Source organism: Etheostoma cragini, chromosome 14, assembly GCF_013103735.1.
Source record: "Etheostoma cragini isolate CJK2018 chromosome 14, CSU_Ecrag_1.0, whole genome shotgun sequence".
NCBI classification, from domain to species: domain Eukaryota; kingdom Metazoa; phylum Chordata; class Actinopteri; order Perciformes; family Percidae; genus Etheostoma; species Etheostoma cragini.
Window position 1 is genome coordinate 9,222,911 of NC_048420.1, and position 26,722 is coordinate 9,249,632.

At 40.9% G+C, this 26,722-nt stretch overlaps 1 protein-coding gene across 3 annotated transcripts in view; it reads right to left on the reverse strand.

Moving 5' to 3' along the window:
• Window positions 1–17,116: 17,116 nt before the first annotated feature.
• pkib (protein kinase (cAMP-dependent, catalytic) inhibitor beta) overlaps window positions 17,117–26,722 on the reverse strand; it is a 24,467-nt gene continuing 14,861 nt past the window's right edge. For all 3 annotated transcript variants that reach the window (XM_034891240.1, XM_034891241.1, XM_034891242.1), the window contains 2 exons: window positions 19,914–20,067; window positions 17,117–18,961 (listed from right to left, as the gene is read on the reverse strand). In XM_034891240.1, coding sequence (XP_034747131.1) covers window positions 18,879–18,961; window positions 19,914–20,067 — 237 coding nt within the window. In that variant the 3' untranslated portion in view covers window positions 17,117–18,878. The remainder of the gene's footprint in view (window positions 18,962–19,913; window positions 20,068–26,722) is intronic.

Below are 26,722 nucleotides of genomic sequence, written 5' to 3' on the forward strand. Positions count from 1 at the left end.
AGAGACGTTTGACTTTGTTTATGTGTGTGTTTGTTTTTCTGATTATCTTTGTAGACATTCTGCCTTGTGGCTGAGATTTTAGTATGCAGGCCATTGCTTTGAATTAGGGAATTTGCTTAATTTGCTCACTCATTGGCATTTTTTTGGTGAGTTTTCAACAACACAACCCAAAAGTTATACGCCTCATTTTTCCAAAAACATCTTGGCAGAAACGATTCATGGTCCAATTTGATCATCAAGGAGTAATATCTGCTTGTTGAAAGTTTTCTTTCAAAGAATTATAAAGTGTAGTTTATATATTTAACAAGAAGTTGAGATTGAATTAAGTCATACTGTCTCCTCAGAAATTAGTCTCCTGCATAATGAAACTATTGGAAAAATAATGTTATGCTTAAGATGGATGCTGCCCAACAAACGCATGGTGATTTCAAAGCATTGTGATAAAGCAGAGGACAAGTGGTTGCCTGATGCGAAACATGGGGGGTTGTTATTAATCTATGCATCTCCTACTGGGCTACCACTGTGTTTCACACACACACGCACCCACGCACGCGCACGCGCACGCGCACACACACACACACACACACACACACACACACACACACACACACACACACATCAACTGCTGATCCGCAGGATGCAGTCCTCCTTAGACAGTGGAGGGGTGGCACCCTCCTTTCAGCCAAGTGTATGTATTTGTGTGTGTGTGTCTGTTTATGTGTATGTGTGTGTCTGTTTGTTTGTTTGTGTGTCTGTGTGTGTGCTGTGGCTGGAGCTGGAAGCCTGACCCATTTTCAGTCCACACAATCACGGTGCACACCTAAATGATTCACAAGGAACACAAAAAAACCATAGTATGTCCTCCATTGCTATGGCGCTAAAGCTAAAGGGAAGACATGTCTAAGTGTAGTGATAACTTTTATGTAACTGGGTTACATAATCGACAACTCAGCTGCTTTCCTCTTTGGGAGACGGCAGGCTGTCTAGAACTGGTTTCAGCATCCCTGCCCCCACCCCTATTTCGCTCTGCATTTGTGTACTTTGTATGTGTGCATAAATAAGTGTGTCTAGTTTTATGTCAGTGATGTATCCCAAACAGGCAGAATGTACTGTATAAATAGCTCTCAAAAGCAGAGGCCCTATCTTGCTTTGTGTCTTCTTTATTTGTTTCATTGTAATTGATTCAACAGACACAGCAATAAATAGAATTGTTGTAGATTTAGAAGGATTTAATCAAATACGCTTAAGAAATGTGTATTTTCAAATGGTAAATACACATATAAGAAATGACATGTAAGAAATTAAAAACCTCAGATTTAGTTAAAAATTTGATTTGGGATAAAATACTAAATTTAGTCAGGATTTTAAGACAACCAGTTCATTTCAAAGATATTGACAAAATCCAGGACATCAAGACCTCCTTCTGCTTTGCTTTTGGAAAGTACACTTTACCTTATAAGTTCTTAAACTTATGTAATTTATTTTTCCAAATAAAATTTTACTTCTGTAGCTGTTGAATAATTTACTAACACAAATAACAATGGAAACACAAAGCAAGATAGGCCCTCCGCTTTTGAGAGGTATGTACAGTACACACTTATGCACTCACACAAAGTCAGCCTGGTCTCAGAATTCAGTGAAATGATCACAAACTGTTACCAGCTCATTGCGAAGTGGTGGCACTGAATATGTGAAACTGCGTGTGGACACCACGAAAAACAATGCTAAAGTAAAGTCAATGAGAAGATGACGTAGCGTTAAGAGTGACAATGGTAGCGAGTAGTATGAAAGCCCGAAAATCCGCGTTGGGAGGTTAGTTGGGCTGGTTGACGGGTCACACAACTAGTATACTAGTTATAGTATCAATTCATAACGAGTTATCTCAAGACACTTTACAGATGTGGTGGGTCTAGAACACACTCTATAATTTACAAGGACCCAACAATTCTAGTAATTCCCCCGAGAGCAAGCAGTGCAACAGTTGCAGGGAAAAGCTCCTTTTAGGCAGAAACCTTGGACAGACCCAGTCTCTTAGTAGGCGGTGTCTGACGGGTCGGTTGGGGGTGTAATGAATAGTGTTGTCTTTTCCTGGTTTTACAGGCTGCATTATAGTAAAGTGATGCCATTTTCTAAACTTACCAGACTGTTGTAGCTCTTTTATTATTTGCCTTTACCCACTTAGTCATTATATCCACATTACAGATTATTATTTCTCTAAAATCTAAGTGTGAAGATATTTTGTCAAAGCACCAGTTGTCAACCCTAGAATATCTGTGCAATATCGATATTAGGATGTTTGTTCAAGAATATTGTGATATCTGATTTTCTGCCTGTCCCCCAGCCCTAACTCCCAGCCATGAATGGGCAGATCAGAATGTATAAAAGACCATTGTTGTGGTCTTTAATAAATTCAGATCTGCCCATTCTGTGTCCCCAGGTATGGGACAATTAACAATTACTTATCCATGGGAGTGTCTCCCAGTCAAGCAAAGTGACACTGCAATATCTGCTCAAATTTGTAAAACAACATTAAATTATGGTTTATTTATTAATTTAGCATGTCTTTATAGATGTCTTCCCCCAACTGCTGACCCTTGAGGTCAAAGTGATTGGCCCTTTCATTGTCCACATCCCTAAATCACAGCTACCAACTAGCCTTCACTGGCTTGTCCTATTAGCCTCTGCATTATATTACCCTCAGACTGCACACAATAGTCCTGTTTGGGCTCTTCTGCCTAATGAGGCCCAACAGATGGGACTTACACCCACTGAAGCAGCGGACAGGGACAGTGCTGAGAGTGACCAACCTTTCTGCTGCACCAGCCCACAGAGAGCAGCAGTGCATGTCACTGTACCAAAGTTTGTACATCTATCAGAAGAGGAAACCTCGAGCAGGAACAAAGCATCGAGCATGAGGTCATATTAGCTCTAAATGACTGGATTGATAATGCTTGCTGGCAGCATGGAGGATAACGGCTGTGTCGGCTTTGCTTCATCCGCAATTTTTGATAGTAGACAGTCTAGTCTCAGTATAACAACTAGCTATCACTTGTTATCCCTTATGAGTCATTGGCTCGAATCTGATTTTTTGGTGAACATTTAATTCAAATGTACAGTCACAAAACAATTACAAAAATATCTCATCCCTGCAGCACTCTATTCCGCCCATAATAACAAATTGTCGTTTTTAAAGATTAACTGTTTCTTTTTACTTAAGCGTTACTCATACATCTGCATAATGCCAAACATAGCAACATGCACAGGCTCCGAGGTTAGGTGATGGCTTAAGGCATCTTTAACAAGATTCCCGTTAACCCCTTTGCATCTACTACAAATCCAGCAGTCTTTATGCTAAGCTAGGCTTCTTTCTTAATACACTGACACAAGAGTAGCATCAATCGAACCAACACGATGCTATAGTCTGGTCTACTCTTCATAGTCTTCCTTTCTTTCCACATAATTGTTCTACTTGGACATGGAGACAATGCATAATTTATAAAAACATAAAGATTCTTAAGCATAGTTTTGTGACAGTTTGGGCTGGCTGGCTGTGAGTATTTTTTTTGTTTCTTTCATTTTTTTGTGTATTTTTTTCCCCCTGTTTGGCTTACTGTTGGCTGCGCCTCTGCCTGTCTCTGTTTGTCTCTGCTCTCCCCCGCCTACCTTCACCAGCCAGCTGACTGAACCTACTATTCACCTACTCATCACCTCTCCCGCCGTTCGCACCTGCCAGACATCAACTAAAATCAAGCTCTGTATATAAACCCCCGGATCTACTCATCATCTTCACTTGATCGTTGTTTCAGCCAAATGGTTCACCTTCCACCCTTCCCCTCGTCTCCAGTCGTCTCGCTCCTCCATTCGGTTCCCTCCTCACGGCTCCTCACTTCACCCTGCCTCCGCTTCACTCTCCCTCTCATCGGCTCCTTGGATCCCCTTGCACCAGTGTCTCCTCCTCAGCTCCCTTAGCTCCGGTCTGCCTGCGTTTCCCAGTGCTTACCTCGCCTGCCTATCCTGCCTTTCCTGCCCTAGCCACTCTGCCGTTCCCCACGAGTATTATCCCTGTGCTAACGTCAATCAATCTGTTAAAAGCCTTGCGTTTGGTCCGTTCTCTCCTCAATCGTCACAAGTTTAGACTCAGTTTGTATACATTTTTTAAACATATTGAGAATGTTTGGACCCTAATGGAACCAACATTGTCACAATTTATTTAAATCTTTTTTTTTTACAATTAAAATGTTTTTTAAATGTCTTAAGAAAACATTATTCCAACATTATATGATCACGTTTGGGCTTACGTTTTGCTCAGACTTTCTCTTCGTCTTCATTTTTTTGTTTTTATTGTTTGAGTTATGTCACATTAAATGAATCTCTTCATGTTTGCCAGGTTAAAGCCGTTTCTGGCCACTATGTGAAAGTCTTTCTAATTTCAATGGTGCCTTTAAGCTGCATCTTAAAAAATGGAACGCTCAGACCACTTTGAGTTTTCCTTTTGGTCGACATGTCTTAGCTGCAAGTGAGACCAAATGCTCTGACTTCTGAGTATAAAAAGAAGGTGAAATGTTGACGGTAATATTAAGATGTCCTCCTCCATATTCATGCTTTGGATAAATATTGCATTTTGGTGTTGCCATGAGGTTTTCCAGTAATGTCCCGCAGTCATCCCAAGAATAGTATGGTGAAATAAGAGCCCTGCCCACATGGGAGAGCTTGTTTTCAACACAGTAAAGCAGTCTGAGCCCCAGAGCATGCTTAAGGATGGAGGGGTGGGATGATGGGAGGGGTGGGCAGGGAGGAGGGTTAGGAGGATAAAAAGAAAGATAAGGCGAGGGGATCCAATATAGATAGGGAGCAAAGACTGCCTGAGAAGGGATGAAGGTCAGGGGCATAGATGGGACTACATGGTGCTGAATCAAGGCATCACAAGGCTCATGTGGGACTGTGATGTCAGCCCCGGGTTAGAGAGAGGAGGGGAGGCGTACAAAGGGAGGCAGAGGTCTGGAGAGGGAAACCACACAGGGATTAACAAAGAAGAACTGCAGAGATGATCCACAGATGGCTGCTGAATGCTTCAGGCAAACATTGGGTGTCAAGGGAGATGTGTTAGAGCTGGAAATCAGATTTTTGCCCCCCATGATGAAATTAGTTTTATGGCAAGAATGATACATGTTATTGATCTATTCTGAATTGCACTTATTTGCTTAATGGAAACTGAAGATTTTAGATCAGTCCTGAGGTAAAGAGGGAACTCTGTTTCTGTCCTTGTGGGTGATAACCATAATCCCGATCTGGGCGATTAGTGTTATCTTGATATCATCCTGCACATGATACGACATCCACTCATACAAGCCAGATGTCTGCATGTGAGGCTCAGTATTATCCCAGACTGTCCGAGTGTTTTAGTCACCCGTAGCTCTCAGTTCTTATGATACATGTCTACTGGCAAGCGTCGGTTCTACGCCACCAATTTATTGTCTACGTAAGCCCCCGGGGCCATGCCTTCTGGTAGCGTTGTGGTGACTTTCAAAAAGGGAGGCGTGGAGTTGCCCGCTCCTCATTTGCATAAAGTTGAAGTCTAGGCTACTTTATGCAAATGTAGGGTGTCTAGCTCGACTCGCCACCCCTCAAAAACTCACAGGAATTTTCTGAACTGACCGTTGTAGATCTAAAATAAAGACGGAAGATTCAGCAACTGCATACCTTATTTCTCACATAAAAAAAATTCTGAAACCCATTCTGGTAAGCTATAAAAAAAATAAAACAAGAAATCATTTTCCAAACAAGTTGCCATGCTGGTCCGGTTAAAATATCTGGAAGCAGACAGCCTACGAGTGAAGCGTTCCTCTAATCAGGTGCAGCCATCACGGTTGCAGGAGGGTTTAGCCTGTTTTCCTTGCTTTTCATTGGTCATTGAAGAGAAATTGAAAAGTGCTAGTGGCAAACCAACCAAGCGTTCAATACTGGAAGGCGGGGTAATCCCTGCCAAAAAACACCTATGTGGACACGGACCATTAGACATGTTGTGTAATCCATACAGCTGTCTGTAACTGATGTGAGAAATTAAATAAAGCTGTGAGAGAAGGAACAGTTCTGTCCTTATCTCAACAGATAACTGATTTGCTGCTTCTAAGTATGAGCGCATGCAATCAGCTTTTGTTCCTACAAGTCTCAAGGTCTGGCAATGCAAGACTTTTTCACGATAACTTTGTTGATGTAAACAATAGGGGGGGTTTAATTAATCATTGCATTAATGCATTGCGGTGCTGACCTGGCAATTCTTCATCGATGCAGTGAGCGACCATAATCGTTTATTGCCTATGTTACTTTTGATGTTGATTTTATGCTCGCTGCTTTTTTGTTTTTGCCTTTTATCTGATGTCTGCTGTGTTCAGACTCCGCTACATTCAGGAAGTGTCTTTTTTAAGAGCAGAATCAATAACAACTGCTGGAATTGTCAATCGAATTGTGAGACCAACGAAGATTCACACCCCTAGTAACATGTGATGTCTAGTAACAGTGGCACCACTGTCATTAAGTACATCTAGGGCTGGGTATTTGCTACCTTGATACCTTGGGTATTGTTATGATATTAGGATAGTTTTTTTAGGATGTGGGCAGGGTTAGACCGACGTAAACATATCCGGGGTGTGATGTGTGACCCATTCTGCGCTGCGCAACTATGTTGTTTTTCCAACTGACCAGGGTTCACATAGTGGGGATGCGTGTTCTTCTTCTTCTTCTGTTATATTGGCATTTAGCATAACAACCTGTTGCATGACTGCCAACAACTGTTGGGTGTAGCCTAAAGCATCAGTTGTGTGTGAAAACATGGAGGCCACAATAACAAAGATTTGCTTGCGGGGCGGACTCTAGCTCACCCAGTAAGAACGTTCAACCTATGTAGGCTGAGTCTTGCAGCGGCACAGGTTTCAAATCCGACCTGCTGCCCTTTGCTGCGTGTCATCCCCCATCTCTGTTCCCCTTTCCAGTCTATCCGCCGTCACTATGATAAAGTGAAAAACCTCAAAACTAGATCTAATAAAAGATTTGCTGATGTTTTCTTATGCGAGCACATTGACAGGTGTTTGTTTGTGTTATCTGCAGGACAGATATACGCAGGCCTATATAGGAATAATTTGAAACATGTTATGTCTGTGTATGTTTTGCCTACATCTAACTGTGTGGACTTGCAATGGGAGACTAGCTGAGTTAGCCTTTAGCAGTCAGCAGTGTTCTTTGTTGCTTAATGAGCACGGTTAGCTTAGCCGCCCGTAACAGTATTGACTGAAATAACCCAGTACAAGTAATAACAAAACTTGGCACATGAGATGCCACCAAAACATGGTATTTTATGCAACTGAATGCTGTCATTTACATGATTGGTATTGAATTAAATCAAATTGAATTTGTATCGTAATCACTTCCAGGGTACTAGTATTGACATTTTTTAAACAATAACCAACCCTGCACTTCAAAGTCACTAGCATGACTAGAGACATTTCACGCACCAGTATCCGCCAACAAAACTGCTTGTTGGATGGCCGAATAGCTTCAGAAATCCCCTCTCTCCACACTAGAGCCCAGCCGTATATCGGCGGGCTGATATTATTAAATGTGTTATGTATTATCTTTCTATTATTGATATTATTATTGTTGACCGTTTTTTGTGTGTGTTTTTGTTCAAAGGACTTTAAGTTTCATATCTTAAGTTTATATTTTTATACATTTTGTTCATCAGAACTTTAATATATTTTGATGTTCCTCTGTTGAAAGTAAAACAAATTATTATTATATTATTTAAGTGAGAACTCATACATATCTACAAATGTCTAATGTTAGGGAAATTTGTTTGTTATTTTACGCTTTTCTGTATTTTTTCCTTTTAAATATAGCTTGGCCGATATATCTGAATATCTGATTTTTAAATAACAAAATATTTGTATCGGTATTAGCCTTTTCCACACCTTTCCAACAGGGAAAGGGCTGTGTCTGACTATTTCTGTAACTTAGAAACTGACTCGCATTTGACAATCACACCGACTTTATGGTGTAATTGTCAAATGGGAATCAGGATATAAACTTGTTTGCTTTTTGATGTGGTTGACCCTAGTCTTGTTCTTATTCTGGTAGATATCTAGTCAAACTGTTGTCTTGTTCTTATTCTGGTAGATATCTAGTCAAACTGTTGTCTTGTTCTTATTCTGGTAGATATCTAGTCAAACTGCAGTCTTGTTATTATTCTGGTAGAAATCTAGTCAAACTGTTGTCTTGTTCTTATTCTGGTAGATATCTAGTCAAACTGAAGTCTTGTTCCAGTCAAGTCCAGTTGTAATTTTTACTCCACTACATTAATCTGACAGCTTTAGTTACTAGTTACTTTACAAATGAATATTTCTGCACATAAACACATGTAGTTAATGAAATATTATGTTTTTAACAAATATAACGGCCTACAAGTCCAGCTAACACAAAACTGTTCTGATCGTTTCCAGTTTCTATAATGTGAGGGTTTTTCTGCATCGAGTACTATTTCCTACTTTTAAGTACATTTTCCTGATGACACTTAAAGTAATTAAGTATGTTAAATTACTTACTTACTTATTAGTAATATTACTTAAGTAATATTTTCAATAAAGGCCTTTAACTTGTAACAGAGTATTTTTAAAGTGTGATATATGTACTTTTAAAGTAAAGGATCTGAATACTTCTTCCACCGCTGTATCCAGGAGCTCCTGTCCAACATGCTTAGACATGTTTAGGAACACACGTCTACGCATTGGAAAATATTATGGGAAAAAAGGGGCTTAATAAAATAATTTAGATATAGGCTAGACAAGTCATCCCAAAATAGCTCCTGGGGGCTGTTAGACATCACATATCTTTGTTGTCCCTTTGTGAGTGCGCTGCAGACAGGCTTCTAACAGTTGGAAGACATACAATGCAACAGTAAGAGCTTCTGGTTCAATGTGCTTTGCCCACTAAAAGTCTATAAAAGGCAGTCTGCAAGGCATAGCTAACAGGGAATCCACTGACCTATAAGAATATTGATGAGATGCGACAGGGACAGGGGCAGTCCTCCCTTCAGAGAGGCTGCTGTTGAAGAGAACCAATTAGGAACAGAATTCACCTGAGAGATAAAGGAGATGTTAAGATTTGGGCGGGGGGGAGTCTGCCCCTTTCATCGGAGTATAGTTTTGACCAGAAATATGCTGAAGCAGAGGAGGAAGATGACAGGGAGACAACCCAGACTGCAGCAGAGATAGATAGCACCACATAATGTTGGTGCAAAGTGATTTGGTCTCTGTGAGAACGGGGTCAGGCTGATGCCATACGGAGGGGAGGGGGGAGGGGTGGGTGATGTCATATATCTGAGAGCGTGTGTTTACAGCCTTGTGAGCCATGACTCGACAAAGTGTGTGTGTGTGGGCACGTCCGTCCATCCCTGCTTGGGTGATACCATATGTCTGAGAGCATGTGTGTGTTTACAGCCTTGTGATCCATCGCCGGACAAAGAATGAAGTCACTGCCGAGCTTTGATGCAGTGGACGGAAGCGGGGAGGCAGATTTCGAACCATTCTGATGGGGAAATGATCAATTGGACTTCATTTTGTAGCACATTAGGCTTCAACCTTCCTAATTTCTTGACTTGTCTTGCTATCTTCTATACGTTGGACAGAGGATTAGACTGATGTGTTGCTCACACTTCCTCAACCACATTGGTGTTTGGCTTCTGCTCAGCAGCCTGTTCATAGATTACACAGTGAGAAAGGTCAAATAACTCACTGTCATTCTGATTTGTGTGCTATAAATAAAATGTATTATTATTCATAATATTAATAATAATAATACATTTCATTTATAACACACTTTACATTAAAACAATCTCATTGACCGATTTCTTTTTGTCATGAAATCCAGTTGATCAACAATGTGTCCACACTTTCCAACGTTCCTTTCAGCCCAGAGACCATTTGTTCATCCTGAAGATACTGTAGATCTTAGACAAAGTATTTTTTCTTCCTAAAACAGTTGGACAGAGTTGTTTTTAGCAAACATAACTCCAACAGGAGAAGGGGACTATTTTCACTCGCAAATCAAGACATAATTGTGAGACACCAGAGGCCTGTACTACAAAGCAAGATTTGGGGTTTACGAGGTTACATCAGGTTCAACCCAGGGTTTTGTCTATCACAGGCGTGGGTCACTTTTTACCAGGTTACATTGCAATTGCAACTTATGCTAAACACCTATCCTGCCTGTATTATGCGTCTGTTTTCGTCGTATTTCTTTAGGATTACCGTTTGCTCTTCTTCTTCAAAACATCAGGTCTAATATCTCTGGTAGACTTGTCTGTCTTTACGATTGGTCATATGATGTCGCTAGATTGGGAAACCTTGGTTGATTGAAAAAGAAGTGATTCCAAAGAGTGCACTGATTTGGTGAGCCTTGAGAGAGCGAGAGAGAGAGAGATGGATTGATTGAGAGAAAGAGATGAATAGATTGAGAGAAAGAGATGGATTGATTGAGAGCGAGATATGGATTGTTTGAGGGAGAGAGAGATGAATAGATTGAGAGAGAGATGGATAGAGTGAGAGATAGATTGAGATGTCCAGGCCAGAGTGTGACAGCATTGGTCGGCTTCTGGAGATGGTTCTGGAGATGGAAAACAGGACTGGACAACTACTTTGATGTGTGATTGAAAGGTGGTTTAAAGGTGCCACCCAGTATATTTAGCTTATTGATGTGTTCCTGCGTGCGTGTGTGTGTGTGTGTGTGTAATAGTTTTTTGGACAACATTGGAGCCCTATGGCACATGAGAAAGAATATATCAGGCTTTGAATACACAGATAGTAGGTGTTTTTGACATAGAATATCAAATATTGCCAGCCATGTGATCTACGTGTAAGACGCTCCGTGGCTCTCCAAACTATTCCAGGTGACTTTAACAGAAACACACCTGCATTCATAATAACGAATCATGCAATTTACATAATCAGGAATTCATATGTTTTGTATCACTTATACACAACACTTGTCGGTTTTTTCATTCTGCACCCTAAAGTAAACTTTATCAGAATTGTTTGTCTGATGGCTTTGCCTCACAATTTCTGGAGCTTTCCAAGATTAACACTCGGTCATTAACACCAACTTCCCGCAGGGATCGGCCAGTTGTGTTTAGGGGGGTGCACACTTCTCTTTCAAGCTATCGGTTTCAATTGTTATGCATCTATTTCTGGCACATTACATCTCAATCATCGACAGCTATACTATGAACGTCTTCAAGGAGAGACTGTCTGCATATGTGCATCATGACGATGCAGTATTTAAACAACATCAGAAGCTCTTTTTTTTACTCCGTCTTCCAGCATAGCCGTCCTGAGCAGCAATGAACGGTCTCGATTTCCAATTTGGTCTGACAGGGTGCCGTTTCATGAACCACTTCTTTTGTAGCATAGCCCAGCCCTGAGAGTCAATTAGACACAACTGGGTGTAAGATAAGATGGGTGATAAGATAAAAAAAAACATTCAGGGGAGAAAAACCCAACAGGAAGCAATGAGACCTTCCTCTCACATTGGGACCTATGTTAATTATGTAAAAAATGGGTAGCTAAAATTTGGTTCATAGCTGTGGTGTAATAATAACATACAGGAAATTAATTTGCAGATTTCAGTTTCACTCGGCGTGTGTATCAGTTCATTAGCCATAACTCTTTTTTTTTCTCAAAGTAGCCTAGTGACCTAGCCTGGCAATCCAGAGCCAAATCCGAAAGGATTAAGGGTCTGGCATTGAGTAATGAAAGTTGCCCATCTCAAAGGACGGCACTAAGTATGCATTTGAAAATCTCACTGCACGCAATTGGATAACATTACAACCAATCACAGCAACACACAGGGTGATGTCTCCAGATCCCCAAACACTTTTGCTAAGTGTTTGAGCTAACTGGTAGATTAAACGTCATCATCTGGTTCTCTCGCCTTTGGCCCCGCCTATATCAGATACACCAATGTGATTGGTGCAGCTCGATTACAAGGGTATAGTTAATGAGCAGCATTACTCAATGCCGGACTGACTCGCTGAGCAAACTCAAATCGTGCTCTCGCAAGAACTCTGGATTTCCAGGGTACTAGTGACCCATCGCTCAGTCGGTCCTGGTGTCTCCTCAAAGATACAGAGTTAATAAACTGTCTGTGCACTTACAAAGTTCTCAATGTGAGGACCTCATTGTTCCACCATGGCAGTGTGATGTTATTTTTATGCCTTGTTAGTGGTATAGAAATAACAATTTCTTTTTACTTTAAAAGGCTAATTAGCGGTTTGCACTAAACTATTCACATGGGATTAGCATGAAAACATATCCCATTATCTCCTTTAACAAGTATAAGTCTGTGCAGCCAGAGATGGAAATACAACTTATTCTTCTGTGCCATATGCCTTCATTGTTGTTTAAAACCCATAAAAACACAGAAATAAGCCATGCGTAACATGGACACTGTAGTTTATATTGACTCAAGCCTGCATCTAGAAATAATAGAAATACTCACTAGCATACTGAATGTGTACTTACCTGCATCTTAAAATAGTCCCCAACAGATGCACTATTTATTCCTGTTAAAAAAAACATCTACATAAAAAGTAACCTAAATGTTTGTTACCGTTTTTTGTTTTTTTGTTTTTAAGGATTCAGTAGAAACCTGTCAGCTTGAGGCTGAGTACCACAGACAGGGTTGGTAAATCCAAACCTTGTGCTGTGTGTATGTGATGAATAAGAAGAAAAGTGAATTAGACATTAGGACACACTATTGATAAGAGCAGGTGTGGATATTTTGCACTATACTACTATACTATACTACTTTGGAGAGTGCTATTGCAGGGCCATTTCCCTGGCTTGGGAGTTTTGTTGAATGTTTTGATGTTCCAGCAGCTCTTTTAATCTTGTGTTTCTATTCTCTCTTCCGCTTGCTCTATCTCTTATGTCTTACATCTTCTCCTCTTCTCTCCATCTTTCCTCCTGAGGCTGCTGTGTGTCGCAAATGGCACGTTGATTTCCACATGAAGGCTTTTCTATTCGCTGGCCTGCCTGCTTGCCTTCCTCTCTGTGACCCACGTCTGCATGGCCTCGGTGGCAGTCTTATCATCCGCTCACCCTCCCTCCCTCTATCGCTGTCTCTCTCCATACGCCTCTCGTAACAATCGTCTGGCTCCCACACTCCCTGGCCTGGTCATGAGGAGAGAGGGACAGAGAGAGAGCTGGAGACTGAAAGAGAGGCAGTGGTGGACTACCTACAAGGCTGCTGCTGTTCATTCACTTAGCTTCGACTGATAACCGAGCGCTCAGCTACAGAAACCTGTCTGTAAGAGGAACCGCAGTGCATTTCTGTTACACAACAACTTCCTTGAGGAATGCCAAAGCTAACCGCTGCTACCATGCTATTCAATTATGTAAGAAGACCGAGAGCTGTCCCTCTGCGCCGTGCTGCTCTGTGCTGTGGACTTAGAAACACACTGACTTGTTTTTTTCCAATTTGTAAAAGTGTGATTCACGTCAGAACTTAGACTATTGGCTACACCTAAATGGTATATTTCCACGTTGACTACATGGTAGTTTTTGGCTTCTATATTTTCTCATGATAATTTTAAAATGCTAGGTCAAATTTGCACTCGCTTGGGGCTAACAGGCCGTCACACCTTGCCGTGCCCAGTTGACATCATGCACATGGCTCTGTCCTCATTGCAGCTAGAGCTTTCAAATCAATTCTTCACCTCATGCACTAAAAAAGCATGACTGCATACAATGCAATAAGGCCCAAGCTTCTCTCAAGGCTAGGTTACCCTAGCAACAAGTTACGTAGCAGCCGTCTGGGCGAAGGAGCTACCTCAGAGGAGAGAGAGGCTGCCTGAGAACTGAGGCGGAGACGAACAGGGTTGTGGTCGCAAAAACAACGAGTCTCAAACGGATGACACATTTGTGTTGTGCTGGATAATGAACAGTATTATAACATAAACGCACCATATGCAGTCGGGGGCATTGCTATGTATTTAAGAAATAGCCTAATGTTTCTGTTACATAATCTACGAACCACAGCATCAGCTCACAACCATAGCACCTCACACACACAAAGTGCTTTACTGTGCTTGTGTTTGCAGAGAGACAAAGAGCCCTTGGGTGCGAGCATGGCCTCATCTCCTGTCAGCAGGGATGCTGGGATGCAGCCAGACAACCAGTATGCACAATCACAAAGGTTCACTCATGGCTTCCAATTACATTCTGTACTCACGCCCGCTTCACTATAAACGTCCACCTCCACAGCCGTTCAGGAGCAGTATTTCAGAGGACTCAACCAAAAGCACACAATTGTCCATTTTTGTCAAATCTCTCCCCACTGCTGCATAGGCATTGAGACAATACTGGGTGTGTCCCAGTCAATCTCCTAACTAGGTTTGAAATTGAAAGATGTGTGCAGGAGTGTAAAAACTACAATCTCCAAATCATGATTGTAGTCGGAATGTATGTAAGTTATGTATGTATGCACAGTATGTGTATAGATATTGTTGTAAAAATGGTATTTCAGCCATTTTCTTTGTACCAGACATAACAAAGAAATTCCCCCGTCGATGGGGAGCATGGTGTGGGGTGAATGATAATGTAGTGAATGTCTCCATCTGCTGCACACCCACAGGAACTGCTGCATTATGTAACAGGAGTGTGCTAAAATGGCTATTCTGGAAGGAACAGAGAGTGCCATGTCTTGCCTTGTGCTCCCTTCAAGTGCTCCTTACACACTCCTACTTTACACTTGTAGATGTAGAAATAATGATTCCGCCCACTGGTGTCTTTCATCAGAGATGGTGGCAGAAATGGAATGGAGTAGAGCTATGTCATACCTAGCAAAGGAAGAATAAGTAAAAAAGTGTATACTTAGTTTTGTAAGTTAATTTGCCAAAAGTTGAATGCATAACCTCCTGTCACTGAATACCCACCTCTAATATTATAGCTACGTATGCTACATCCTAAAAGCTCTCCTTGTATTTACTGATGTAATTGGCTTTTCGTGTGGTCATCCTGCAATTATATTTGCAGCAGTAGTAGCATGCAGCACAGCGTTGTTGCTGTATGAAGTCTGCACCCCCTGGGCAATATTGGCCAACTGCTTCAGAGGATGTGGTTGATCATGATCATTACAAAACAGCATCTAACATGCAGGTGTCATTGTCATCTCTATTACTGTACAAATAGCAAATTAATAATTCTTACCCACTGTACTGTTCTTTTTGAACATTGTCAGTCTCATAATACACAGGTTTTTTTTAAAGTATGAAAATCAATGACCAATGACAATCAAGAACCAGAAATATGTCTTTTTGTATTAATACTACTTGTTCTACTACCTTGCAGTGCACCTACATTACCCACAATGCAACTGGGCCACCAACAGTTTGGGCAGAGAGTGTGATGTAGCCTCCAGCTGAAAAGAGGGGTGGGCTACAGAGGTCTGGTAGGCTCACTTGTTTCTTCTTTCTGTCTGAACCGATGAGTTCATTTCCTGGATTACTTGTTTCACAAACTTTGAACTAGGAAGCTGCACGCTGGAAATGTCCAGTTTTTAAGAAAATGTTGATTGTGCAGCAAGGCAGGCCTGCTTGGTTGCTTCGGAGAATGATTGTAAAGATTTACAAAGAATATGTTTACACATGTCCTCTCTAACTGGGACATTTTTGGACCAATTGGTGGGATTTACTATAGAAACAATTCACACGGAGATACACCGGTAAGAGCACATTAGGTTTTCCATGTATCTGGCTAATTTAAATAGCTCATGTTACTGTATTGTGTGAAAAGTTAACTTCATTTGATATTGCATGTGGCATTTTCTTTTGCGGGGTGCATATGTTTCACCAAAACAAGTTCCTTCTCAGAACTATTTAATAGAGCCACCGTTGCTCAAGATGATTGTGATTGATTTGAAAAATATGAAGACAACCCAGAGTTTTTTCTTCTCATAGCCAGGACTGTATGTGTGGACGGGCCAGACCTTTCTCCACAGCGATGTAGAGGAAGGTCTGGCAATGCAAAACTTACTTCTTTCTAACTTGAAAACCCCAGGTCTTCTTTTATTTCAAACTTGCAGTCTTGGGACCCATCTCACACTGACTCAAGTGACATCACTTGAGCCAATTTATCAGACTTCACACAGCTCACTCAGGAGCAACAACAGGCGTTTTCCACATGTAGACTGATATGTAATGTGTGTCTTGCCGATACATCTTTCTGCTCCACCTGCCACTAGGTAAACTAATCAGCATTCAGAACTTATTCTCGCAACAACAAAATTAGTTTATAATGGTGTGAGCTGCTATAATAATTTTATAATTTGTGGATTCATTAGCTATTGGTCCATGTAGACAAAACGTGCCTTCAGCCATGCTAGCAGCTCAATGAGGTTGCACCAAAAAGTCTTTATAACTAAGCATGGTATGGTATGAAACGGAACACCATCCCTGTCTCCTAAATGGGCAAGGTGTCGTTTGAACGTGTAGTGAACGTTGTGTCAATGAATGAAAAGTAATATTTGCATAATTTATCAATATTCTCTTTTGCTAACATTAGACATATGCAAAGTTAACATGTTTAGCATTATGAGAATTGGTTTTGTTGCAAACGTTAGATGACGAACGCATATCTGTCTTGCCAGATAATATAAATAAGCTTTATCCTCTGGGGAATATTAATGTCTGTACACATTTCCATTCCAATAGCTGTTGAGCTCTTTCAGTCTGGTGGTGGTTTATCTGTGTTTTAAGCCTCCAACATCTCCTTCCAGGCAGCGCTGCATGGAAGGCACTAGGATTAGGCAATGGTTAGGTTAGGGTTAATATACGCCAGGGAAGGGGCTGGGAGGAGACGGGGGTTTAAAACACCATCGAGCTAAGTGGTGTACTCATCCAACTGACCTTGTCCTCCACAGAGACCTGGTGTGGCTAAAAAACAATGAAATGATATCACAATCATTTAAATATTTCCTTATTACATTAGACCTATGGTATGTATGCCAAAATGAAAGATCCAACACCAGGAGTGAGGGCCTTGCATAGAAATCAAACGATTTGATCCAGTTGTATATATAAAGCTTGTGGGTTTAATATGGCAGGTTTCACCACCAGATAGAATCAGCACATGGGATCCAATCCAGCTAAGTAAAATGTATGCACCACTTAGAGATCAGGACACTACAAAATACACCTTTTAACCCCCCCAAAAAGGATGATGATGATCATACAACTTATGTAGACCAGTATTAGTCAAAGTACAGCTGAGGCTGGGCAGCTGCACACCAACTGTAACACATCCACAGAAAGACACAGCCACCGGCATAACATCTTCAAATAGAGACAATTACAGAACACCATTTCTTTCTGGGTACAGTATGGAAATAAAGTCTGTCATCATACGGGCAGCATGTATGACACACGGGGGTTATACTACAATATAGTATATTTACAGTAGCAGTGAGTGGATAGCTGACAAAATGCGGAGCATCGCTGTTTCTCGCTCTCCGTCTTGCATCCTATTCACAGCTCTGCGTATGTGTTGATGAGTGTGAACAGACTTTTCTCCGTGCGGAGAGGCAGAAGGCGAGTGTGCTGCCATTTCCGGCACTCGGAACACATTGTGGTGGTGTTGTTGTTGCTCGACGCTCGCTCCCGTGGCCAGTCAGCGGTCATATGCTGCTTTCGCCATATGAAACACCCGCAATGAGCCCTGACAACGTTTTTTTTTTTTTTTTTCGCAAAACGGAATGCATTTCCTGACAAAGTGTAGGATCCGCATATGCAGATTTGCAGAATCTTAAAAAAGGTGTTTTATATCTTGCATTTACAGCTGAAGCCATAAAGATGTGTTATGATACCTCCTTTTAAAACCGAGGAAATATCAATAGCCCAAAATAGTCGATAACAGTACTTCACAGAGAAAGAACAGAACACACGTTCTGGGTTGTGAACTGCCACTAGGCACATTTTCAGAGGTTCTCGAAAGGGAAGAGACTTTTAAAGCAGCCTTGAGCAAAAACCAAAAGGGAAATCTCTGACTTTTAGTGTCGTAATAAAGCAGTGTGTACATTTATGGCAGTGGGACACTAAAGGAATGTCTCAAGATATGGACGGTTCTTCTACATTATCACCATCACATAGACACCTAAAAAAAGGGATCGTTTAGGATCAAAACAGTCTGCAGTGGGGAATAAAAACTGTACATTTACAATGAAGATAGAGTGTACAACAGCCTTAGATTTGAAAACATACAGTAGATTATACACATTTAGTGTAAAAGCAGAAGACAACACAAAGTTTTCTTATGTCTCGTGCCACCTAGCATCCAGCTGGATGTAAAAGCTTCGAGCCACTACGGGCTCTTAGGCCCTTAAAATCCCTCCTACTGTTGTCAATGTAAAGTAACACACATCACTATAAAAGAAAAGCAAATGGTACATATTACAGTTTAACTTATGAGTTCCTGTTTATCTTTAGTTTTAAATAAATCATACAAAAATAGTAGTGTACAGTATACAATCTTTCATGGTCCTTCTTATTCTTAGTGTAGTGTTCGCAATGAGTGTATAACTCACCTATACACATATACACACACACACTGGTTCATAACTAATAAGACGTCTAACTCTTTTCAGATAGTGCTGAGTGCCTGCCTCCAGTCCTCGGGGAGTTGCTCGGTCACTCTCCCTCCGTGGCTCAGCTGCTTCACAAACAGACTGGCTCTGAACCGATAATCGCTCTTTCGCCCACTGCTCGCGCTCTAACTCGTTGCTCGTCCCGTCTCTCAGGGTATCTTGGCAGGTCTCCGGGGAGGTAAATAAACAAGTCCCTACGATCCCTCTTTCCCCTCAGAGCTCTCCGGCGGTGCTGGAGGCCCCTCCGCCGTGGGTGACTGGGCCCCTCCCGGCCCATCTGCAAACAAACCCAAAAAGACACAATAAGAAATATGTTGCAGTCATAAAAAAGGACTAGACTATCAAAAAGCTATTGTCGATCAGTACCAGTGACTTTTGGATTAGTTGTCAGTAGGTGCTTACATTGTCATTTTATGGCTCCAGTTTCAAAATCACCAGAAGTAGCATTGCCCCAAAACATGTGTCTCATAAATCACACGTGTGCATGCTTAATTTACATAGTAACTAGTTACTTGCATACACAAATACCTTCAAATGTTTGTGAGGGTGCAAAGATATAGCCTTGTAAAAGTACAACGAGTTTACAAAGCCATTCATTGTTTGGAACATGCAAGACAAATTGTGTCATTATATGTGATTTAGCAGCATGCTTATTCCCTTGCTAGCCCGTGCAGTCAAAAATACTCAGCCCACATTTTGGCATGCCTGGTAGCCACACTGATGAAGGATTTAGGATGATTGGAACGGGCCACTTTCAGCCAATTCCCAAGTGGCAATCATCGCCCAAAGGTGACCCGAATGCGTTTTTACTGGAGTTGATCCTCAACACTAAGTCTTCAGTCCAAAATCCCAAATTCGCAATATCTTGCGGGACCAAATGTCGCATCAGTGCACTCAACTACATTGGTAGCTAGCAGTGTCATTATTATTGTGCCATGGATAGATCATTAGCTACTATGTTTAGCATAGCACCATGTGTGCACAGCTGATGTGATACAAACATCTCTGATAACTCCAGAGCGTTGGATTAATCTGATGAATCACTGTATGTAAATATGTTGGAGAGCTTCTGTGTGTTACTGTGTTTTGTTGTTCATTTCAATGAATTGAAAAACTGTTTTTGATTTATTTCTGGAATGTTGGAGTGCTATTGCACAGATTTGAGCATGTTCTAATTGTCTAAGTGACCAATCCGATTGCCTGGTCGAGGTACTTGATTTCTAAGTTACCTTTGAGGGACAGCTCAGCCAGCTTAAGAGGCAGATCGCCAGGGTTTACACCTGCCGGTGAGCCCAGGATATCAGGCAGGGCATTTCTCCTCCCCGAGCGCCCCGAGGAGGCAAAGTCCAATACTGGCTCCACTTCCGTCATCTCAGGACCCCTCTGAGAGAAAGAGAGAGAGAGAGAGAGAGAGAGAGAGAGAGAGAGAGAAGTATTTGGTTAGAGATGAAGTTCTGTAACAGGAAAGACTCAAATAAGTTAAGTTAATTCAACATACTTTCATTTTTTCCATTGTAAATTCTCAAAATTATCCTGGATATTAGCTGTCAAGTTGCAGTATTACCGCTTTGATATTTTTTGTTCATTAGTTAGCTAGCTCTTGCTAACTACCGTAGATTGCTGGACATGGTTAATGACGGATGAAATTGGAGTAATGTTGAATATTAAGGAGGTCCACACACATTGAGACAAATTACATGAGGTCCAGAGTCTTTAACTCATGGTGTTTTTGTACTGTGAAAAGTATGTATACTGTGAATACTCCGACAAATCTCATGATTTGATTCAGATTCTTAGGCTCACGATTTGATTCAATTATAATACATATTTATGTGGATTTGTTTGATTGTTATTTTAACATCCCACTATGATGTATGTGTATGTTGTGCGTGATGTAAGCTACTGGGACCTTAGACTTCCCCCATGGTGATCATTAAAGTATCCATCATGTTATTGCAGTTGACATAAAATAAAATAAAATAAAATAATTTCGTTTTTAAATATTTTGAATTTGAATCAGTTTTTGGAATTCTATGAATTGATTTTGAATCGGTAGAGCTTGAATTGCGATTCAAATACAAATCGATTTTTTTTGCATACTCCTAGGCTAGGGCTGAACAATATTGTGTTTAATCATTGACATTGCGATTTGCGCATGCACAATAGTCACATCGCAGGACGTTACAATGTTGACGCTAAAACTTTTATACTGCTTGATAGAAAACTAAACTTCTACGTTCTTCTTTTACATGATAATTACCGGTCAACCCTTCCCCTTTAAGACAGGCAGCCATGTGGGCAGCGTGTGTATGTGACATTAGTCCGATGGTGTTTATTGTCATGAGAAGTGAGGCTCTCCGTGTGTAGCAAAGTACCGTAGGCAGCAGCTGCCGCTGACACAGTGACGCGCATAGTTTTGATTGGTAGTCAGTGAAGCTACTGTAGTCAGTGTTTTATGTTCACTGCAAATACAAACTAAATCACCTGATTATTGCAACAATTACAACGTCTCCCGGCAATTTCCCCCCGCAGAAAGCTGCTACCAGCCAGGCTAAAGCTAATATAGTTAGCCTAAAGAAACAAGGGGTCCGTCTGTCCCAACTAACGTTACGGTTCTGAGCCGCAACACTGGAAACGTAACACTAACCTACTACAGTGTGTGTCTGATCTAACGGAATTTCCACTGATTTAATAGTTCTTGGATACACAGAGTTTGTTGCTAGTGTGCGTGACATGCAGGTCTGCTGGCCCCGCTAGTCGACCACAACCTGAAGTTTAGAGGAAGCAAAATGCAGTCACTGTCATTCACGATAGCCTGGATTGAGAGTATAATATGTATATAATGGTGTCATGCTAGTCAACCAGTGTATTTCAACCTAATTTCCCCTCGAAAACCACTTCAGAAGAGTAACGTTAGTTACAGCGCTTACTTGCTTGTTTGAAAAGCATGTAAGTTCAACAAAGAATGGTTTACATTAGAAAAGATCCTTTTTCATTTTTTCTTCTTCTATGTAGATGCACTCCCCTCCAAAATCACTGCAGTTGTCGAGAATTATTTATTATTTCCAAATATAGCTATTTCTTACTTCTTCTTTTTTTTCCATATCGCAATATATATTGCAGGGGGGAAAAATATCTCAATGTCAGATTTTTTTCCAATATCGTGCAGGCCTACCCTAGTCATAATGATATTAGCTAAATCAACAGTAGCTGACTAGTTACAATATTACTGGATTGTTTGCTTGGTTTGCCAAGAGTAATTACTGTGGCTGAAGCTAGCTTACTAGAATTGTTGCAATGATTCATAATTAAGATGTGCATTTTAGCCTGATTTATAACAGAGGTTCAGGGACTTATTTCTACAACCATCAAGTTAGTCCGTGTGCTTTTGTCTTATTAGCATGCATGTTGAAAACCACTGTAGATCACATTATCTATGTCCTAGTGCATTTATATGAAGTAGTGGCCAATTACCTTTCCCCAAGCCTGTATTTTCCCTGGTCATTTGAATGGCATGTTAATGACATTACATTATTAGTAATACATAGCAAAGCAGTGGTACCATGTATCTTGACATATCTCAGAAAAACAAAATGTAGGGGTACCTAATTTGTTCAGCTATTTAAACGTCAAGAGAAAAGATTTATCATTGAAGCAGAGGATGTGTCTGTCTGGTCTCATGGCAACCAGCAGCTGGGGAGTCAGCTCTAGGCTACATTGATGACAAGCAGAATTACATCCCTTGTCACACACACACGCACACACACACACACACATAGCACACACAAATACAGCGAGCCGCTGTTGCTATGGCAACAATACAGAAAAAGCACCACTGGCAGGTAAACATAAAATCCATTCTCTCACTATCTCACTTTCTCTTCCCAGTCTCCCTTTTTTGTTGTAGAGCAAAATAGCATTTCCCATCCCTCTTTCAACAAAGGAATGACATGTGAATTAATGCATACTTGCAGCTATAAATTCTCTGTTACACGCGCGCGCACACACACACACACACGCGCGCGCACACACACAAAATCTAAATCTCCAGAAGAAAGGCTACAGGTTGGCCATCTGTTAGCCTCAAGTGCTATTGTAGCATAGCCATTGAGCTCATTAAGCCACAGTGGTGAATTGTGGCCTATTTTGTAAAATATTTCCTTGAGTATAAACAGATTGCTTCCAAAACTCACATCACATAATCACATGTTAATAACAAAGCCTGTGACTCGGCTCATAAAGGGCGGATTGGGAAAAGGCAATGTAAACAAATTGTAGCCTTTGGTTGACACATGGAGAATTTTTGAACCTCAACATTAAATCATCAAATTAACTGTGCTACCTATCATTACCATACATGAATGACAGCCTTTATGATTACCGTAAATGATTGACAGGCTTTATTTAACAGCAGAAACGTTATTGTTTTAACATCTATACCCACAGCAGAAAGTTAATGTCCACCTTTCCTCCACAGCATCCTTAGCTTGACTGTACAGGGCGAACATAGTGTAAGATTCTACTAATAAATGCAGTAGTGATTTATTGATGTCAGATGCTTTTGCAAATTTAATGCAGCGCTCTGTCGAACAGCCTGACAATAGTCTAAACAAGACCATAGCCAGGATTTAAATACTGATGGTCACGAGTCTTCCCAACGCACCCTGAAATTCCCATGGCCCCCAATGATATAAAGCTTATAAAAGGCACTTAAAGTTAACTGATAAAAAATGTTTGTACTTACATATGACAAATGTGCCACTTTTTACAGGTCTATTTCTTTCTATATTGTTTGTTTTTCATTTAATTGTCTGGAAGCGTTACGTCAAATCATATTTTAGTTGCGTTTTGTGCGTTGATATAAATGTAACTGATTGTTTTAAATGGACATGATATTTTCTCATATCTCATATGTCGTTTGAATGGTGGTTTAATTACTTTATCACCATGGTGAACATGGTACCACTCTTATTCCAGGTCTCTGTAGCTGCAGTACTAAACTTGTCCTTTCAGTTAGTAGGCGTCCCAGGAAGCCAGAACATTGTTCCAGTTTTCCTTCTCTTGCCCCACTTGTTACAGCTGCTCTTTGTCCTGGATAAGAGGCCACAGTTAAACTGAAGTCCGACAATAGGAGTCTAATCCGGGCCAAGCAGCAAGAAGGACACCTGGCACAGCTCGTCTCTCCTTCCTGGTTCAGTCTATCTAAACAACTGATTATCACTGGATAGGATGTATCTGTTGATCTGAATATTTAAACCAAAACTTTGGCTGAAATATTGACTTGCTTGTAATGTTATATCCATATTGACCTTCTATTTAATACTGGGCACAATCGCCAATCTTTGATGTGGATGGATTTTCCACAGCAGCCTCTGGGGTTTTTAATCTGTGAAACCTGATGGAAGATGTCTCAGTTCACCTTCAGAAGCTGTTTCTCCCATCTAATAAAAATACCGTTAGCTTCGTTTTTAGCATCCAATGATGATTTAAATGGAGCTTAGGGGTTTTTCCTCGGAACAAACTGATCTCATGAAATGGCGTATGTATGACATGCCAATTGGTATGCCATTGTTGGCGTGTTATCAAAACGCATACTCGCTTTAACATGTTAATCAACGCCGTTTGGCCTCCGTTGACTTACTTTATCTTGTAGTAGAGTGGCATTAGAAGGGCGAAAATCCGCGTAGGGGGGCTAGTCGAGGTGGTAGATGGGTAAAACAAAGGACATTCAACCAGGAGACCGGGGAGCGTGTCCCGCGTGTCACGTTTCCTTTATGTCCCGTGTCACATTTCCTTTAAAGCCAACCCCGTTTTTCTTTTCCTAAACCCAACCGGATCTTTGTTTCCTAAACTCAGCAGTCACTTTCTTCTTTTCCTAAACCCAACAGGTTCTTTGTGTCCCAAACCCAACCGCGTGTAACGTTTCCTAAACTCAACCGTCGCTTTCTTCTCGCAATAACACGGCAAGTGGTGTGTATGTTTACTTCAGCAATATACAGCGTAGACATACACGCGGACAGCTCAACATATGTACAGATAACACGCCACTTGTCTTAAGAATGTCGGCTTGTATGTTTACGCGAAGTCATGATGTCATGTTGCTGTGAATAAGTTAGTGCACATTGGCTTTCAGTAGCTAAACTATCAGTGTCAACAACAACCTCCACGGTCCTAATTAGAACATCTGTTGCATTAAACCTTCAGATTAAGTGTTGAACAGGCAGTCCCCTATCCTTTGAACAGGTTTATTTATAACCCAACAAGAGTTTAGGTAGGATTATCTTGTCAAGAAAATTGACCTAGATACTATGATGTCAGCGCAGGCTCAGTCAAACACAGGAACACGCCGCAGGTATATAAGCAACAAGGTAGAGTTATAAAACCCCTTTAAGTGAAGAAATGTCGGAGGTCAAGGGTTGTTAACAGAGTCGGGGAAAAGATGTTGAGAGGAAGAAAAAGAAAAAAAGGACAAAAAGGCTATCTTTTTTTTTTAAACTGCAAACATGTGACAGCTCTTTCATTAGATAAGAGCTCATTAATGATACAAATGTATACCTGGGCTGTTTCTTTATATACATAGAATATATTTCTATATATTGTAATGACTTCTGTAATTTAAATTACAGTATATACTTGCAATTCTCTATGTTGCAGGGCCACTGTCTTGCAACTTTCATATCTTTTCAGTTGGATGTGGAAATGGGGAAAAAAGCCAGTTTACCTATGTCTTGTTCCATGTGTTTAATAGAGCAGGTCTGGTGTATCTCTCAACTTGAAGAGCCCATCACATTTAATGTTGAAGGGTCATTTTGAACACAGTCTCAGAGTGCTTTCAGTGTTGATGAGACCGGCTCTATTCAGAACAGAAGAAGCCTTGCTAGCTTTTTTAGAGTGCCTGCTTTTTTTAGATGGAACTACAAGTCCAAGGACCATGAGAAAGGCTGGTCTCAGGAGACATTTTCTCAGACAGTGAATGGAGGCTTTCAGCACCACGGACAGAGACAGAAACAGCAAGAGATGCTGCGGGCTCAATAACTTGGACTTTGTGCATCCAAGCAACCAATGCCAACATACGTCCTTGCCTCTTCCGTTGTGTGTAGAAAATCTCAAAACCAATGTCTATTCAAGTACCTGGCAAGTAAATAGTCCCTTGGTATCAACAGAAGGGAATGACTGGGGACCTTTCAGGAACAGTCAGGATCCACACTTCAATTCAGTATACAACTAAGGCCTCAAGAATATCTTATAACGAAATGTTTACATTTTACTTTTAACGTTTTAAAGTTTTCATCAGAGCAAAAACAATGCACTTAAATTCACCAGTAGTTCTGGCTAAATGTCAAAGGACATAATAATGTGAACAGGGTATTGTTTGAATTGTTGCAACGCTGACGCTAATGCAATCCCTGTCTTTTCTTAGGCTGAACCGAAATAAATTTGATTTATTTTTTAATGTTCATTCTGTTTAAGCCTGGTATTTCTGCACAGTTGCAGACAAATATTGGGCTATACTAATATTATTAATATATATTATTTGTAGAATTAGATTCAAGTGGTGGCGGCATTTGTTGTTGGCTCGTTTGGTCCGAACATTTCAAATAATTCCAGAGCACTGTTTTTGTCGTAGTATAATGTTGTTAAGTACAGTATAAAATATATTGCATGCCCTTATTGGACAAGCCTGCTGCCTACATGTATTAATGTTACAAAGACATTTAAGCTGCATGCTACAGTGAAAATGAGTATAGAAAAAATGTTTGAGTAGTTGTAGATTGCTTTCACACCTGAGCAGTTTTGACCAAACCCTGGAGCGTTAGTGGGAGAGTGCGGTTGGTTTGGGGTGGTGTGAAAGCTCACTTAAACTCTGCTCCCCTCATTAGAGTTTGGTTTACTTTAGTCCATTCCTTCATTCGCTGTCAGTCAACTGCTCCTACTGTTCGCCTTCTTCGAAAATAGGGGTCTTTAACGTTTTTTAAGCCAAGGACCCCAAAACTGAAAGAGAACCCCCCTCCACTGAAAAAAACGGGGGGGGGGGGGG